This window comes from Fundulus heteroclitus, chromosome 5 (assembly GCF_011125445.2).
Source record: "Fundulus heteroclitus isolate FHET01 chromosome 5, MU-UCD_Fhet_4.1, whole genome shotgun sequence".
NCBI lineage: Eukaryota > Metazoa > Chordata > Actinopteri > Cyprinodontiformes > Fundulidae > Fundulus > Fundulus heteroclitus.
Window position 1 is genome coordinate 15,375,372 of NC_046365.1, and position 20,080 is coordinate 15,395,451.

General features: G+C 37.8%; 1 protein-coding gene across 3 annotated transcripts in view; it reads left to right on the forward strand.

The window, feature by feature from the left end:
* The window catches only part of ctnna2 (catenin (cadherin-associated protein), alpha 2), a 378,523-nt gene that overhangs the window by 304,274 nt on the left and 54,169 nt on the right, over positions 1-20,080 (forward strand). For all 3 annotated transcript variants that reach the window (XM_036136991.1, XM_036136992.1, XM_036136993.1), the window contains 2 exons: positions 5,314-5,470; positions 6,761-6,961. In XM_036136991.1, the coding sequence (XP_035992884.1) occupies positions 5,314-5,470; positions 6,761-6,961 (358 nt within the window). The remainder of the gene's footprint in view (positions 1-5,313; positions 5,471-6,760; positions 6,962-20,080) is intronic.

Genomic DNA, 20,080 nt, shown 5'->3' on the forward strand with positions numbered 1-20,080 from the left:
CTCAGAAAACTTGGGAAAGAATTGTCTCCTGATACCCCTTGGACATGCTCAATAGAGACGGATTAAAAAACATAATCGACTCAGACTTTGTGACTGGGGAAAGAGGAACAAAGAGGAAGTGGAACAGAGAGTGATATTTTTTTTTTCCTCATCCATTCTGAGCTTTGCCCAAGTTCTTAATTCTTCTACATCCAAAACTGTACAGCACACTCTTAAACTCAGCTGCATGACAGTGTTTCTTTTAAGAAGGTTTAACTTCAAATAAATTAAAAAAAAGGTATGCAGAAGAGCGCAGAACAAATAATAAAAAGCTCAACTGGTTTTGTAATCAGTTTCGTAATCATGTAATCAACTATAATCATGCCCAAAAGCAACATTTCTGTTGCATTTGGACATGATTAATATAAACTATTTTGGATGGAAAATAAAATGGTAAACATGATCCTTATGCTGAAAAGATATCTTTCTAACACATTTCTGTTACTTTCTGTGTTAAGCTCTTCTTTCTTTCCATTAAAACGTTCTTAAACCTCCAAATGGCAGCCAGTTCTAACAATGTCAACATTTTTTTTCCCCCTAATTCTATTCTGTCTCTGGAAACAGACATTTTTATAACAGACGATTATACTGTATTAGCACACATAAAGAATAAACACACAGATAAAAAGATGACTTGCCCAGCAATGATGTTCGCACAGAAAACAAACAAAACAGAAAAAAATATAAAATGGCAAAGGCTGTTGACATACATGGATGCAAATTTTGTGACAACATACAAAATACTGCAGTGAATGTGATTTCCACACCAGTAATAAACACAAAGCACAATGGTTGAAGGGTTAGTTTATTCTGCGTTTAACACCAACTTAAGCTATGCTAAAATGAACTGAACTGAATAAAATGAACAAAGGCAAACTGCAGACGTTTTGAAGGTTTGAAATATTGATGGAACTAAACAATAGAGCATTGTGCCAATCTGCATTAAAAATTTAGCATTTGATAAAATTCTCAAAAGGCGAAATTATGTTCTGAGTGACAATAGAGTGGATATGTTTGACCTAACAACTAATTTGAAAAGCACTTGCAGACGTTTGTTTTGTTTCAGGATTTACAGTAAAACAGTTTTGTAACAATCCACTGCCTATACTAAGGTTGCCGTGTGTCTTTTGAAAATACATAATTATCTGTTGTATTTGACAAATGAGCTGTCAATTCCATTTTTAATAATTACATGGCTCCATTGGTCCAGTATTTCTGAGTTCTCTCAAATGCAACATTGTTCTGTTCATGTTTTGTATGATAATATCGGATTGTCTTGTTGGAGACCGAGCATTAGTTAGTGTTAAAACACTCAGGCTCTGAACAAATCAAAGGCAGAAGAGTTTGCAGAGATTTGTAGCAAACTTCAACAGCTTCCCTGGTTATAATGCCAGGGGGAATCTCATCCCAGGGGCACAAGTTCAGATATCCCCTCCCTACCTCCTCCTGCACCCACAGCTGAAACCTCAGACATGAGTGGGATGATTCAAAGCCAGGACTAGAAATTGTCCAAGAAAATCCCTTTAAAGCAATAAATAGTATGTAGCACAAGGTGGCACAAGGTGGCCTTGAACATGGGCTGCAGCATTTGTCATGTGCTGATCCTTCACAGCTCTTTGCATCCTACCCATCTTCTTAGTTTAACAAGGTAAGGTAATATTTGTAATATTATATTTCTGCCTTATAATTATATGATCACCTTCATATATAATTTTCTATTTATTTTTCAAAACAAATTAGATGTTTGCCGCATAAGATGTTTTTCTTTCTTTTTTTTCTTTATTATACTGAAAGTTGTTCAAGAGGATGGATTCTTAAATGAATAGCAATATATTATAAATAAAATTAGCATTCTTATGAGAATATTTTTTTTAAGATATTATTAGCTTGTTGGCAATTCTATAAAACTTGAGTTATTGAAAGAGTGAATAGATAAATTAAACAGTATATTGGCAAAATATACGAAAGCATACTTCATTGTTATTGTCATTGTGGCTATTGCTGTTATTGTTGTTATTATTAGAATTACTATTAATACTGTTAAATAAAAATAATATCATCATTAAATACTATCTGCAAATAATGTATACCCCAAAATTGCATTTGGTAAAACAATATGGGCATTAACGTTTGTTATGAAGTAATCATTTTCATCTGTTAATGTTCATTTTAATACAAATTGAGAACCTTTCAGTAAAATCAGTTCAGTACACTTTTATTACATTTTCAATTCAAATGTTATTGACATATACATGTAACAATGGAATTTTAGACACAAACTGTCTCCTTGCCACTCCATTATCAATCAAAATAAGCATTTTCATGAAAAGCACCAAAAATCAGCAGATTTTACTTACGATATCACTATACACAATACACTATACACTTTAAGCCCCTGTTTATATATATATATATATATATATATATATATATATATATATATATATATATATATATATATATATATATGTGTGTGTGTGTATCCTTCAAATCAAACAGACCAGAAAAATGTCCCAATAACTTGATTCAATTCCACTAAATGCAGTACAGCAACTAGAAATAGTACCTAGAATATTGACTGTATATTAAAGTGGAGCTGAAGACAATTGTTCTATGATTATACATGGATGGCATCCATGCTGTCAATGCCCTTCTTTCCACACAGGTTTAGAAAAGATTTGTGGTAAAATTTTGCAGTAAAATTTAAAAAATCCTGTTAAATACATGAATTTTATGTGGGGAGGTCTAAAGTCTTTTTTGTGCAAAAAGTGTATTCTAACCGTCATCTGAATCTTCTGACCCATGATTATCCTGGGTTATATTTTTATGGCACTCACTTTGGGTCTATTCATATTGCTGACCTGTTTTTGCCTTTACCTGTAATTCTGAAAATATATAGATACAACTTTGATATTTGGACTCCTATACTTAAATTTGAGTCTGCAAAGACGTCTAGTCAGTGAAAGGGGAACATACTGCAAGTTACATATATCAGTTTAAGATTGTCCAACTTAGAGCTAAAATATACTTCAAATGTACATTTTGAGCCTATAAAGATTATACTTTTTTTGTGTATGTGTGACTGGCCACAGCATAACCAGTAACAAGTCTCCCTGGGGCCATTTTGAATCTTACACAGATTCTGAAAGGGTGGAATCTAAGCTGTCCAATGATGTCAAACTTGTGGAAATAAGCAAATAATGTAACAATATTGGTCCATTTCAATGTTGGCACTTTGCAAAGAAGATTAGTGAGAAATCAGGCCTCAAAGTTTCTTTACAGTCAGCCTTCAGCCAGGGGGGTGTTAGAAAAGCTGTCAATTTCAATTACTTTGCATACCTTGCAGCAGCACCTCCCACCCCTCCAATGCCTATCAATAGTAGAGCGTCCAGGTCAACTCACAGCACTATTTTGTTCATGTAAAGATCATTTACAGCTCTTCATTACAATAGTTAGTCTGAGATAGATCTGTGCAAAGACTTCAACTGTCCAAAAAAATGACAATACCAAATTTAACAGCAACAGACACAAACAAGTTATCATTTACAAATCTGTTAATTGACAAACAGTTTATGCTTTTTTTTTATCTCTGCATGTTTTTGTGTCTGCATGTTGCATCATGCATAATGGTATTGTAGCTTTTTAATTGCTCAATCTGTTCAAAAAGTGTTTTATGGGCACTTGATAAGATAAAATTTTTCATTGCCATTACAATACAACATTATCAAATGGAGCAATCTTGCAGGTTTAGCAGCTATCAATCATACCAAAGAAGAGATTATGCATTTCTAGCTCAAAGACCAGAGTTTAGGGGTTGTTGATGTGCGTGTCTGCTAACAATGAGATGTTCACACCTATACACTACGCTTTTCGTACTATTTACCTAAGCCTACAATTGCAACATGGTATATATATATATATATATATATATATATATATATATATATATATATATATATATATATATCCCGTTTGAAGTTATTGCGCAATGCGTTCACGTTTAACACTCTTCTGAGTCCAAAGTTTTCATCATCATCTTCGGTTAACGTCCACTTGAAAACCATGACTGTTCGCCAAGGTTATGCAGTCACTTCCTCAGCTTGTTCTGCTTCAGCATTCCTGATACAGAATATGAAAATAGTCCAGAATCCTGGTCAGCATGTAATCTACAGTGAAGCACTAAGGATCTCTTGGAGGTCCACTCAGCTCAGTCCATCTTCTTCACAAGTCACAGAAACTCAGTTTCTCTTTCAGAGTTAGGTAACTGCATAAGTAGCCGTCTGCCGCCTTCAAGCATGGAGCTTATTGACCTCCACACATAACAAAAGCCTGTGCGGAGCCACACAAAGGCGGCATAATAATGAGCTGCGGCTTTCCCCACCCCGACATGCAGATACCGGTCAGGGGATTTTAAGATGAAAACATCCCAAGTTTAAATACAAAATGTTAAAACATTCAAAGCGGTCATTTAAGGCATTGAGGCGATTCTTTCTAACTTCAACGAACATATTTTGCGATAAAACGAAAATCCTTTTTTTCTCCGAAATTTCAGGTTTTTCACGCATTTCTCAGTTTGTGCTCTGCCGACTTTTTTCCACTTTTGCGGTGGCGCGTCTTACATATGTCCTATCTTCTCACATTTCCCATATGACCTAACCTGACTCTCGCCAGATAGATTTCGTTCCGCACAGCTCCACACATCAATCTGGGATTGCTCCATTGGAGATGTATTTAAGAAGGAGGGGGCCTATCAAAGATCTTTGCATATGATTGGATAAACCACTTGTCCGTCATCTTTACTGATGTGCTACTTAAACCACTCACATCAAAACCAACATTGAAACCATCGTTTCCACTAAGAAAAGCCTTCAAAGCCGTTCTCTGGTGTTCCTTTAAAGAATCAATAATATGTAGATTGGACAACACTGATGAAATAGCAGCATCAATGTTAGCGGGTGACCCAGTGGCAGCGATTCCAGATGGATGTGTGGAGTTTAGGGAACTACAGGGATCTGGCGAGAGTCTGGTTACATATTACATACTTTAAGTGTTTGAGGTTTTTTGTCAGGAAATAATGAGCTGTGGATTCTGAGATACAAATGCAGTAATGCAGGGTTATTTTCAGCTATAAAAAATACATACTGGGCATGACAATATACTAAAACATGCCCTAAACTGAAGAGAACTGGTAGTTGTTCATAAGTGGGTTTACTTTATTCACGTAATTACATGTGGAACCTTTAACACTACAATTAAGTCTGTCTTCCTTTCAAGGTTATAAATGCCGCACTCACTCTGGCTGCCCGACCCCAAAGCAAGGTAGCCCAAGACAACATGGATGTGTTTAAGGATCAGTGGGAGAAGCAAGTGCGTATTCTGACAGAAGCAGTTGACGACATCACATCTGTGGACGACTTCCTTTCTGTGTCAGGTAAAGAGCAGCAAGTATCTTTTCCACATAATATCAGGGAGTTTATTCAAATATAGAAGATGTACCCGTTTTTCAAACCTTGCTCATTAGGAGAAAGAGAAAAAATAACTGAATTTGTCTAATAACAAGCAAAGCCTTAACTTATAAAAACACAGACAAAAAATAAATCTAGATAGCAAAAAAGTAGCTAAGTCAAGCGACAGAACAATCAGAACAAAGAGCTGTTTCATTTGGTTGACAGTCGCTTCCCCTTTCAGACATCATAGTATCTACTGTGATCTTTTGTTCAGAGTAAAGTTTTAGAGCAAAATGTACTTCTCACCATCTGTGGTTTTCACAGCAGTATGACTTCCAAGATAGTGTATTAGCATTCTTTTTTTTTTCCCTTAAATAATCTAAGGCTGCTGTTAGTATCTTTTTTATTTTGCGGTGTTTTTGATGTATCTATAAAAAACTAAATGCAGAGGATTTTGTAGAACATCAAGTTAAATCTATCTTGTTTATTTATGGACCCCATCCTAAAGCAGGATGGAGTCATTCAAATGTTGTTGTTTTTTTTTCATCTAGGGAACATTTGAACAATGTACAAAACAAACCTAAATGTCACAATTTCATGCATTGTACCAGATTACAGCTTTAAGCTAATTTACATCTGGAGTCCTTTGGCAACTTGGTAACTGACTGTCCGGTCAAATATATTTTTTTAGCTTAATCAAAACGTATGTCAGGCTGCCATCAGTTAGAACCCTCCAAGCATTCAGCATGCCAAGGTGAGGGAATCTCCATTCCACCTACAGACTTTTTGCATAGGTTTTCAACAAATTAATTAACGTTATTATTTGGTCGTTGCGGCGTTATTCATGTAGCACTCCCATATATTTTGTTGCAGTGATGCATATATGTGGTATAAAGTGCATCCCACTGTTGCAATGCTTATGGTGGGAAATTACCTGGCATGTCCAAAAGAAATGCATGAGATTCTAGATAACTGGAGATCAAATTGTGCATACATAAGTATCACATGGACATTTTTTTCCTAAGGCAGCAAATTTTACTACACCCTCAAAACACATAACAGATATACAGTATTGTAAAGGTGTATAGCATTCAGAAAGGAATGTGTTCTGCATACATTTTTATAGAAATACTTTACTCCTTGTCCAGAAAAAAAAATCGGCCCACATGAGAAAAATTCTAATATTAGCCAGTATTTTTGTTTTCTAAGGAGGAAAAAAAAAAGGGTTTGGTCTCACTTGTTTGATTCAAACCGTTTCTATTCTTTCTCTTCAGAGAACCATATCCTTGAGGACGTCAACAAATGTGTAATTGCTTTGCAAGAGGGAGATGTGGACACTCTTGACCGAACTGCTGGAGCCATTCGTGGACGAGCTGCCCGTGTGGTCCACATCATTAACGCTGAGATGGAAAACTACGAGCCTGGGGTCTATACTGAGCGCGTGCTGGAGTCCATAAAGCTCCTGTCAGAAACTGGTTAGTTCAAAACACTGGTGTATCACAAGAAGCCATAGTTGAACATATTATCAACTATGAATCATAGAATCCTGACCTATACATGCACATTGCTATAAGCCGTTTGGCAAATACGACCCTTTTCTTTGCAATAATCCAACACACAAAGGTTCATATTCAATCACCTACTGTAGCTTCCTATTCAGGCTGAATGCTCAGTTTCCCCCACATTTATGATTAGTGTCTTGGCTCTTACACAAAAGCTGGACACTCCTCGTGAGTCCCTCTACCAGCTCTGGCTCCCGTCCATTTTTCATCAGTTTTTTTTTTTTTTCTTACTGTGCAGTGTCAGGACTTATTCTAGAAGATGAAAGTTTATCTCTGTGGTAGGCAAGATGGAATGAACAAATTCCCTCAGTCACCACTAAAGTGGAAAACAAAGTAACTTCAAAGCAGATTTTTGTTTAAATGAGTAGTGGAAAACAAAGCATATAATAATTCCTTAAAATTAAAAGATGGGGGTTATTTTTTTAAAACAAAAATATAAATAAATGTAAATAGAAAAAAATAATAATAACCTATAATATTTATATTGAAAATTGGCTGTGCTAGATCAGATAAGACAGGTTGACCGTTTATGTTGCAGTCAACATCCTCTTTATTTAACTGAACAAAACGGACACATCCAAGTTTTCCAGTGGCAGCACCTCGCTTCAAGGTGTGAATGAAAAATTATTAGAACATACTTTGCAATTGTAGGATACAATAATTATGAAAAGTTTTTTTTTTTAGCTCCTTTTGGAGCAATCTTTTGTGCACTCACCCATTTTCTACTCTTGGGTGTACTCCACTCGTTATCGGAATGATAACAAAAACCTAAAAGCCAATGCTTTCCTTAACGTTACCAGCAACATAAGCCCCTGTGCCATGTATTTGTTTCAAGTTAGCCTGCGTCTTTTGCTGTTGTGTTTCTTCAAAGCATAAATGTTAACATACGTATAAATAATTGCCTTTCTAGTAGTAGTAGTTGACTTAAATTGAACTTTATTCTTTTTATATAAATTCGTGCCATGCATTAAAACAGAACTGATTTTAATTAATAGAATATATGATCTTTAGACGCCAGTTAACAAGTAATTATCCCAAGGAGATGCTGTGAAGAAAAACATGTGCACCCACATAGAGAGAGTGATGTTACTGTGACATGGGGAATTATGTCCATAGAGCCTGCATAAAACAAATAAAAAAATGAGTGGTAAAGGTTTTATGGACTCAGAAAAGATGCCTGTGTGCATGGAGGAGCCTTCAAACTGTACTACAACACTTTTGTGAAATAAGCAGTGAATATGGGAGGAGAGACGCAGCTTGGAGGAGCAGCAGAGCATATTTGCACGCAAGTAAGGACTTTTTGAGCTTAGGGGCAGAGTTTTAGGGAGAGCAGTACAATAAGTCAGTGTCAAAATAAGGAAAAAGCCTCACGTCGAAAACAAGGGCCTACTTAAACTCATGATCCAATGCTGCTTATGTAACTACTCACAGAATAATTGTAATGGAGCTGACCAAACACTGAAGTACTTCTGCATGCTGTCTTTTGAAATTTAGATTTGTTACTAATTCAAAACATTAAGGGGGCTTACCATGATATTGTTGTTCAATGTTATTTTTGCGTTCATAAGGTTGGTCTATAATACGTTAATAAGGAATGTAGAGGTATTCAAAAATGCCAACGGGAAAACAAAAGCAGATCTCCCAGACCATGCTAAACGTGACACATGCATGATACAATGTTGTGATCTAACCTGTTAAAAATTTTCAAATGTTAACACAGTGGAAGTTTTGCACTCCTTTATTTTGTTGGATTGATCCATCCTTCTCATATGCACCTTTCTTAACTAGAGGTGCAGATAAATAGACCTGTAATAGAAAATAAGCAATACTGAGTTCATGAGAATGAGAAAAAAAATATTTTTTGCAATATTTTGGGGACAACCATGAATCTCAAAGGATGTTTCAACACTATTTCAATCATTGTAGAAGAAATGGAGGTGGTGAAGAAGTGTAGGTGGTGGAGGAGCATAAATACTTCAGTGTTCACCTGGTCAACAGACTGGAGTGGAGACACAACAGTGAAGCCGTCTACAAGAATTAACAGAGCAGACTGTACTTCCTGATGAAGCTCAGGTCCTTCAGATTTTCCACAAGATGCTGTATTTGCATCACTTGGACATTTATATTTGGGAATGTACTCACTTTTGTTTCCAGTGGTTCAGACATTAATGGTTGTGCATTGGATTGTTTTGAGGGGACAGTAAATTTACACTGTTATACAAGCTGTATCCTAACTACTTTAGATTGTGTCAGTGTTGTTCTAAGTAAAGATACAATATAACAATTGCACTCTGTTGAGGCTTCTTCAGACCTACTGTTATACTGACCACTACAGGAGAACTCCCTTCCAAGAGCCATCACCATATGCAACAATGCTTTCATGGTTTTATCCACCATGTTTAATTTTCTTTTGGGATTAATAAAGGATTTTTAAACTGAATTGGATTAAATCCTGTTCGGTGTGGAATTCTTCTGTTCTAATCCAGTTCATCTAATTAAATTAGATTTTTAATTTTACAAGATCAAATGCAGTCACATAGTTCATTGCTAATAAGAAGCTGTGAAGCAGATGTCAGTTTTAGTGGTTTATCATGTCTGTCACAACAAGAAGCTCTGAACATACCTTAACTTTAGAGTCATTAGCAACTAGTGGTTCGACAGTGGTTTGCCACTCATACATTAAAGTAGTACTATATATATGTATATATATATATATATATATATATATATATATATATATATATATATATATATATATATATGTAGAGTCAACTAACAATGACTGCTTGTAGGCCTGGTTTACAACACTAGATTATAAAAACACAGAAGAAGCTTTCAGCACTTTAAATTACTTATTTTATAGCATTATGGTACAGAAATGAAACACTGACATCGTGGGTGAAAATATATAACCAATTTGTGAGCACAGTGACAAGAACAATTATGACCTATTAGTATTATGAAGTATGTTGTGCTTTTTGCTTGTATTACCATTTAAAAACTGCAAATGCTGGTTTTGCACATATGTTTAAGCATACAATGTTAGTTTTTATTTATCAAGAATTTCCTTCCTGTAAACACTACTTTTGCTTCATCCCCTGCTGTGTAGCAGCGTAAGTTTTTTTTTTTTCAACAAGAAACAGCTATTGTTTAGGAAATGTACTGTAGAGAGTGTAATTAAAGGTATTGAGGCCGGATTTATTTCGGCTTTGAGTTCTGGGGGGATACTCTTATCTATTGGTTGTCCCATGTGCCAATCATTGTGACGCACTCATGTAACGGCAACGTGCGTGCACATTCCTTGCTAGTTTCCTCTTGTTGGCAGAGTACTTGTAGTGTATGTATCCAGTGAGCTTCGGTTTCAGATGTTCAGTGAGCCAAAGAAGCACGCCGATTGGATGGTCTTGCGGATCCTCAATCCTTTACCAGTTGTTGACTGCATTCCGTTAATAATCAGTCAACGGCTGCATAAAAAGACATAAAAGCCATATCTATCAAAAATTCAATATCATACTGTTTTAATACCCTTTTCCTTGGGGCAATAGTGGCGCAAGGAGCTAGGCGCTCATCTTGTAACCAGTGGGTTGTTAGTTTGGACCCCTGCTTTGGCTGTCTCGGTCTCGGATGTTGTGTCCTTGGGAAATACACTTCTACCGCTTTGCCTGCTGGTGGTGGTCAGAGGGCCTGGTGGTGGTCAGAGGGCCTGGTGGTGCCGATTGTATGGCAGCCCCATTTCCGTGGAAAACCATGGCTACAATGTAGCTTACTACCGTCAGTGTGCAAATGGGAGAATGACTGAATGTAGTGTACGTGTATAGCATTTTATCAGTACTTGATAAAACGGTATACAAGTACAGGTTGCTTCCAAATTTTTAAAAATAGTGTAGCATCTGTCAGAGAATAAAACGTCATTAAAGTTTACCAGTGGGCAGAGGCGCAAGGTCACACAAGAAGAGAAGCAGATCTGACTGAGTCTTAGGGGGAGCCTGTGATCAATGAACATGGACTACAGTGATGCTTGCATTGTTTACAGTAAGAAGGTGTGCAGCCTGCTGAAGAGGAGGTGCAAGCTTATCCCTAACAGGATTAGAATGCAATACATTTATTTTTGTACAGTGTGAAAACATAGCATGAGGACTTTTTTGTTAGTGATATTTTACAGAAAGCATATTTAACATAGAATCAAGAATCTTTAGCCATTATGTAGCCATAATGACATTTTGATGAAACGGCAGCTCTGAATACACACATAACACAGAGACACAAATCAAAAACACCCATGAAAAAAGTGTCTGCATTAGAGCTGGTCGTTTTCCTGCAATATCCCTATAAAACGTGCTTCAGAAATTTAGAAGCAAACTAATGATTTTCTGAATACAGTCTTCTGTAATATTTTAAAACTGTGTATATTCAGACAAAGATTAAGCATACACTAAGAAAAACACACGATATTTTTGTCTTACGAAGAGTTTTGTCCTCTGAAGGGGCAGTGTAAATTGCCTAAAAGTATCCTCGAACATGCCCTTTAAAAATGTACCGTCACAAACAGCAGACAAAACAGAGGCGAAGGATGAAAGGAAATAAGTCATTTATCCATTACCGGTCTAAAAGAATAAAACCTGACCACAATCACTCCAGTATACCAAAAAAGTAGAACATCTTCTGACAGGCCATTTTACTCTGTCCACCCCCACCACCCTCCACACCCCCACCCTTTCTGTTCTACTTTTTTCTCTGTCATCCTCCCTGCTCCAGTTTCTGCCTCTCCCATTAGAGCCCATTTAGCGAGGCGGTATATATGTTCTTTCGCTCGTTACTTTCATCTGCCAGGATAATTGAGAGACACAATCAGCTCCCCTCCCTATTAGCTGATAAGTCGCAAACAACATTGGGTTGGTCACGTGTGCTCAGAAAGCCATCTGTCTGGGCCCCTCTTCTGGCGCTCAGTTGCACCATACTAGACTACTTACGCTGTTGGTTATATGGTATTTTAAGCACATTCTAGTGTGTTATTGCATAATTCATTTAATTGATTAGGGTAATTAATTGATGACATATCATGGCAATATCTGATGAACACTTGGGGTCAATTTTGTACAACCATAACCGTGTCAAACACTTCGACTTGATAATTGTGCTGCTGCTCTATTAATCCTGCAGGGAGCATGTATCTTGTTTCGATAGTCAGCATGACAGAGAAGCATTATGTCAGCGTTACTGGGAACAACAAATGGCAAACTGTTCGTGATGCACCATTATATTGATTCCCCACTGATTTGACTTCATCATGGATTTGTTGCTTTAGGAGTTGACATCATGAAGGAAGTTAAGTGATTTTTCTTTACCAGTCTGACACAGTACCTGAATGTACCTACAAAGATGAGATATTGTACAGCACTCCTCTAATTATCCCCTAAGTTTGCTCAATTGGAGAATTTGTTCAACTAGAAAATTAAAACAGTTTGAAGCCTAATTCATAAGCAGAAAACGGAACACAAAAGTTATCCTGTAGATCCTTGCAAAGTCACTCAGCAATTTAATTTATTTACATTTTGTTGTGTTACAATAACAAACTTCAATGTATAATTTTTTTTTTTCTGGGAGCTTTATGTTTTAGGTCAACACAAAGCCATGCATAATTGTGATGTCAAAAAACAATAAAGTGTGATTTTTTCTTTATTTTTTACAAATGAGAATCTAAAAAGTGTTTTGTACATTTGTATTTACCCCACTTAGGTGAATATGTTGTAGAACCACCTTCGCTGCAATTCCATTTGCAAATTTTCTGGGCCATGTCTCTACCATCTTTGCACCTCTAATGACTTATTAGCTTAAGCTCAGTTAGACTGGATAGCATAAATTTCCAAATGTTTAGGATTATTTTCCTGCTAGAAGGTGAACCTCTATCCCAGTTTCTAGCTTGTCTTTTTTTCCAGGATTGTTAGCAGCATCCATCTAATCCTCAACTGAAGCTGTTTTCTTGTTCCTGCTAATGAAAACCATCTCTGCAACACAATGTTGCCACCATCATGTTTTACTATAGGGATGTGTGATGACGACCATTACTAGATTTTCAACACACATTCCTATTTGGACTTAACGTTAAAATGTTTGTCTCATCCGACAAGGGCCTCTTCTTCCATCTGTTCACTTTGTCCAGTACATGGGCTGTAGCAAACTGCAAACATGAGCTCATACGGCTTTCTTTCAACCATAGCTTTGATCTTGCTACTCTTTCATTTGGCCAGATTTGAGGAGTCAACAAGAAATAGTTGTCACATCGACAGACTCACTCTCCTGAGGTGTGGGTCTCTGCCGCTTCTTGATAAGCGTATCAGTTGAGGTGGACAGAGAGGTTTAAAGTTGTGAAATGTGCTTCCCATTTTAATATAATGGAATAAACAGAGAGAAGTTCAAATATGGGGATATTGTTGTATAACCTATCCATGATATAAACTGCTCCACAACCTTATCTCTGCTCTGTCTGTATGAGCTCCAGGTCTCAACCTCATTCAAACCTTAAAAAAACAAAAAAAAAACAGTGAAATGTATTCTTCCCATTCTAACTTTCTCAATTATCTTTTCCAAACCTCTGCCTTTGTGTAATGTTGTGGAGATATGGCACCAAGGTTAAAGCTAGCAGTTTGGGCTGGTCGTGAGGTAGTGGCTAGCTGTGGGATCCAAGCCTGGGTAAGGTTTATCCGGCAGGGCTACGCTTGGCCTTTGGAGTCTGCAGCGTGGGGATCTCTACACAACCTGGAGAGGCGTGGTTTGGCTTCCATGTCAGCTTTCTCCTGCACAGCTTAGACGGATAACCGCTGCTTTGATTTTGATGTTGATTTCAAAGAAAACAGACCGTACTTAGCTTGGTTCCAGCCTGCGCCGATGCTTGTGGGTCACCGAACTCCATTCGGACCCATGGTTGCTTTGTCTCTCCAATGTAGACCTTCTTCTCACAAGGTCGATGGAAAAGAGAGCGAGAGAGAGGCCTATCCAGTTGATCTGGCCATCAGCAGGCGAAAGAGGAAGATTGGCCTGGGCAGCTAGGCCTTATCGTTTCAGTAGGCACCCTGCTGTGAGGGGCAGTTACTTGTGGAGGGTTGACTGCGGCAGTCTCCTATATATTATGACTTTCAGCCCACAATCTGATCTTATGTTTCCACTGCCCGAACCCCAACAGTGGTAAGGTGAATTTTCCTGCTGAAAGAGGCCACAGCAATCAGGGAATACAATTCCCACCTTGACTCTTATGCAGTTGTGAAATTCCAGATGCTATATATTGTGATGTTCTGTTTGTCCTGCCATATTTTCTATCAGAACCAATGTTGACTTTTTCAACAATCTGAGCTACAGTAGTTCCTCTTTTGGATCTGATTCTGAGGAGCAGCCTTCGCTAACCGGTTCACTAGTGTCCCTTCTTTGGACCACATTTGATAGATAAGGACTGCTGCAGACTTGGAGCATCCCACAAAAACTGCAGTTTTAAAGATGTTCTGATTCAGCAATCAAGCAATCGCAATTTGGCCCTTGTTAAACACCCTTAAATCCTTACATACACAGTGTAAATTTATAACCTAATATAAGCCTTACTTTCTCAGTAAGGTGCTCTGTACCTCTGTGAGGTTTTATGTTTTTTTCTATATGTATCTATAAACTTTATTTAGAAAATTCCTGTTGATTGAAACAGTGGAAATCTTTTGTAGACCAACTAGGAACTTCATACCTTATAGTATATTCATTATCTGACAAGTATATGGCCATGTCTCTGATTTTAAACAGACCCTGGTACACTTAAAGTTAAAAGCATGAATCAAGAATTTGGTTTTCCTTTGGAATTTAGGACAGAAAACCACACACTGTGTGAAAGCAGCAGTTAAGCCTAGAAACTGGCATTAAACTATAAATGTAGAGTGAAACAGTTTAATTCGACTCTAGCTAAATGTCATCTCCATCATACCAGTTGGATTTTCTCCAAAAAAAATTCTGCTCTTAAAGCTTAAGCCTGGAAATCCCATAGCAGGTATCAATGTACTGGCTTCATTTTGGAAAGAACATACCTCTACAAATAAATACTTAAACTGTGTTTCTTAGTGAAAGTATGAAACACAACACTGTGAATTCTTATGATTGATTCTTCATCTGACTCCATTAATTCCTATGGGATGGAATAGTAGTAGGAATAGTAACAAAGAGTCCAGTTTAGATGCGGAGAATAATAGCTGCCGCCATTCATCGCTATGGCAGGCCTCATAATGATCCTCAGCTTCATCATTACTGCTTCTATCATCACTACAGTATAATTTAGTGCTTCTTGCTAATGCTGTTTTTCCCCTATTTTCCGAACTGTTTGCCACACACTTTGATCCTCAAGATCAAAGTCTGGTTGCATTGGAAGCATGTACAGTAAATATGTTATTTTGAAACTGGTAAACAGCCATGTCATGATTTAAAGGGGTCATATCATGCTTTTTAGTTCTTCCTTTTCTTCTTGAAATCAATCTGTTGTGGTCTATATAAATTGAAACTGCAATGCTTTAGTCTGAAATCCTTGTTAATTTAGCCCCGCGTTCCCCCTTTTCCCCCTGTTCTGAGGTGTGTTTGAAGACAACTTGTTTTTGGTGCAGTCTCTTTAAATCTCTAAATGAGGCTCTTTACACCCCGTGTTGCCATGTCTGCTTATTATAAGCAACTTTGGACTTATTTTTTTTTCTAAAGTCGCTTGTAAATGTCAGTTGCGGATTGCAATTGTTTGGGCTTGTTTCTGAAAGTGAAGTCGCTTGTTTGGGCTCTAAAATAAGTGATGATAAACACGTTAGAGACTCACTTGCACTGCCGTGCTACAGACACAATATGGACTGAAATATCCCTCCGCCTCTCCACGTTCACACACTCCTATCTATAGAAAAATATACTACACGCCTCATTACGTGCTGGAGCGCATCCTGTGTCGCCGCCATATTGGCTGGGTCTTTTCTGTTCTAGGCTGGCATAGGAGCCGACAGTTGTAAAGGCAGAAGGAGCAATTTTGCCTGGATTTTATGTAGTTTATGGTTGCAATAACTGGCAATAACTGCAGAAAGTAGATTACACGGTGCAGATCACCATTTTGGGCTGAGATTCTGAAGATTAGTTTTTACACGCTGATAATATTGCAGAAATCTAACCCATAAACCATACTTTAACGCTTATTAATTTGTTGTCTCTATTTGAGAAACTAAGGCTGAATCATATTGGCAAATGAAGTAACCAAGAGTTACAGTGTCAGCACATGCAAGAAGCTGTGGAAAACGGTTATCTTTCAAGGATATTAAGTTCCTGCCCCAGTTGCAAGTGTAAGACACAAATCACCTGGAAATTTCAAACACTTTTCCAGGCTTAAAAAAAACTGTGTATGCAAGAAATATGAAGAAATTATTGTTGCTGGTGTGTACAGAAGCCTTAGAATTAGATGATTAGATTAGGATTGGATGTGTGTTAGAGAGTTAAAAAAGAACAATAAATAATGAGCAATAATTAATACGTAATACCATGTATGAAAAAAGTATTTTGGCATTTACACATTGTGTAAACATCGCTGTGTTAAGCGTCTATGCGTACTATGTCTGATATGGACTGCTGCCCTCCGTAGAGTCCATACTATGTCCCCCTCTCCCTAACGTGTGGTGGGTTGCCGCTTGTATTGGGCTTGTTTATATAGCGCTGGTTGCTTGTTTGTGTCACAAAATCTGGCAACACTGTTCACACCCCACGCCCCTCCACGTCGCAGAGCATTCCACTCCACCCCGTTCAGCAATTTTTGTAGTAATCAGGGGGATGGTTTAATGAATTGTGAGCGTAAATACATCCAACAACTCTGTATTTAGACTTATCCCCTTGTAGCTTCAGCATTTATTGAGCTTGGACTGTAAAATTGCTTGGAGAAATAAAAATGATGAATTCACAAAATTGGTAATTCACACGTTCATGACCTTGTTTAGCGTCACCACAGCAAATATCGTGATGTAGATGTTCAAAAAATTTAATATAAAACAGAAAAAACTGAACGGCTTGAAAAATATGACCCAAACAAGGAATCTAAATTTAAATGTTCTGCATTCCTAGATGCAAATTACAGAACAAAATGAATTCAAGGGCTAAAAGTGTGGGTTATGCATGATATGTCCCATTTCTGTTTCTTTATTGTTTTGACTATGATAGGCCTTCTGTAAAAGAAAAAAAACATAAAAAATAGTTGGAACATGTTTAACTAGCAGTTTGGTAGGAACTTAGTTGATATAGTCAAGAGTCTAGACAGACAGATGAAGTACACCAGTCAGAAATCCACAGAGAAGAATATAATTTATATTTTATTGATTCCGGTTACTAATAGAGGTGTCTAGTCCGAGAACAAGCAGCTGTGTTAGACCAGTGTTTTTCTGGCTTCACATTTTTCTTTGTTGGAGAGCTGTTTTGATTCCTGTTCACCTCTTAGTGGTAGTATTTCGGGCTGGCTGGTAAGGGGTAAGGGACTAAAGACTACTATGCACATCTTATCTGGACCATAAAGCACTTATTGATCCTGGTGAACTTTTGCCTTCCTCTCCCCTAAGTCCTTTCCAGAACCTGATGTCTATGGATCTGAGCACAGTCAAGGAGAAATCCATAGCTGGGGCGAAAGATGATTAAGTGTTGCTGAACAATGAAAAAGGATATAGGACCACACACTTTTTAGAGGGTACCAACTCCAATTAACTAGACTCTACCAAAAAGGAATCAATAGCTGTCACCAAAGATTTCACTAAGCGATCTAAGTGAAGATTTTAGAGGAATTTATTGATGCCCCCCCCCCCCCTTTTCGGATTATTGTACACGTGTAAAAATGTTTTTTTTTTTCTTTGCCCCACATGTTTTTGTACACTTGTCAGTCTTTGAGGTGGCTGTTTGTGTTTTTATATGATTACCCCTGTGTTTATGCCCTCAGCAGCTCACCACCAATCACCGCCTCCTCCCTATGTTTTCTGACAGCTGCCACAGCAACACAACACTCAACCCAACTGCAGTAGTTGTCCTTTGACCTTTTCTCAATTTGTCCGTCCCTCCTTCACATATTAAGCTTGGTCAGATTTATGCTCAGGCAGGGTACAGGCAGCCAAGGAGCACTGTGCAAGGCTCTGCCATAGATTCCTAACAGTCCACTAGCAGGTCCGGGATAGAAGCGTGTCCTTGAGAGGTTGAAAAATCAATAGCCTAGTGGGAAAGTGGTTATGACTTCTCTCAGTCTACCCTCCGTCAAACTCCTCCTTCTCTGTTACACCTTACTGCCTAGAATAACATTCTGTATTTCAAATAATCTAACTCTCAAAAAGACAGCAAATTTTTTAAGTTGCTCATTAATGTGAAGCCTGCAGAAAGAAGATTAAAAACTGATATATGGTCCATAGTTTGTCACCGTGCCATTTAGAAAAGCTTGGGAGGAGTTGCTCCTTGTTATTATATTGGGCCGGAGAAAATAGGATTTAACCAGGCTTTTGCTCTGAGTAATAACACATATAGTCACAGCGCCTCCCACATGTCATGCCTGCAAATCAGTGGATCAAGTGCACTAAAAGGAAATGCAGTTGGGACTTAAGGGATAGGAGTAAAGACACTTCATATTGTCTCTTTCTAAAATGATAGCTCCAAAGAATAGTGTTTTTTTTCCATACCTTTAATCAGAAAACTCACCTCACTGACCTCAGAAGACACCAGTGTAAACAAAGCTATTTGGGATTCCACTCTGAAAGGTGCTAAAAAATCAACCCAATTTAGAAACAGTCCTATATGTAAATATAAACTGTTCCAGACCTAGGTTGGGTTTTGGGTTACGAGTTGGACCCTGCATGCAGGTGCTGGTCATATAATTAGAATCATGAAAAAGTATTTTTTTTTTTTTTTTTTGCAGTAACTTCATTCAAAAAGTGAAACTTGTATATTATATTCATTCATTACACACATAATGATATGTGTTTATTTCTTTTAATTTTGAGGATTATAACTGGCAACTCATGAAAGCCCCAAATTAACTTAAGACCACTACAAAAAAAATGATTTCCAGAGATGCTGGCCAACTGAAAGCTATGCCCATGAAATGTATGAAAATGTACAGCACTCAATACTTAGTTGGAGCTCCTTTTCCCTGGATTACTGCAGCAATGCGGCGTGGCATGGAGTCAATCAGTCTGTGGTGCTGCTCAGGTGTTATGAGTGCCCAGGTTGCTCTGATCATGGCCTTCAGCTCTTCTGCATTGTTAGGTTTGCTGTATTGCAGCTTCCTCTTCACAATACCCCATAGATTTTCTATGGAAGGTCAAGGACACAATGACTAAGATGGTCAGAGTAGTGGTTGGAATTGGCAACCCGCCGGTTATAGGACCAACTCCTGTGCCACTGTGACCCTGTAATGTTGACTCTAACCTGCACTTATGGGCTCGACACACGGGGTATGACCAACGACAGCGACTAATGGCTTTCATCACCACCGCGGTGAAGACCCAACACACGGGACATGACAGCAATGGCAGCGTTTCAAACCGTGCTGTCTGATCACTTGTTTCCCAGAAATTTTATTGGTTATGAAATAGGGGGGTTTTGATATTTTCAAAGCAAAGAGACCATTAAGGATCCTTAACGTGACTGACAAGGATGAAGAGTCAGAAGATATTTTGTGGAATTCACTGAAATCCTACTTTTATGTTTACTCTACAAAAGAAAAATACAACCTGGTTCTTCCGCTATTACAGACAAGGAAACAGCACAGGGGCCATCATCATTTTCAGGGCACACCTCACGGCTAATCCAGATCAGTAAATGGCTGCAGTGCCAAGGGTCGGAGACCAAAATTGAACAGTGTGAGGAATAGTAAATCAACTACTACTTTCTATAACTCAATAAACTGAGAATTTTTGGTTAAAACCAACCAGCTTCTATCTCAACGGCAGAAATCCAGCATTCGTGTTAAAGATATAACTCTGCCATCTTTAAAGTGTAACTAGAAACAGGGAAGAGAATTTGTGC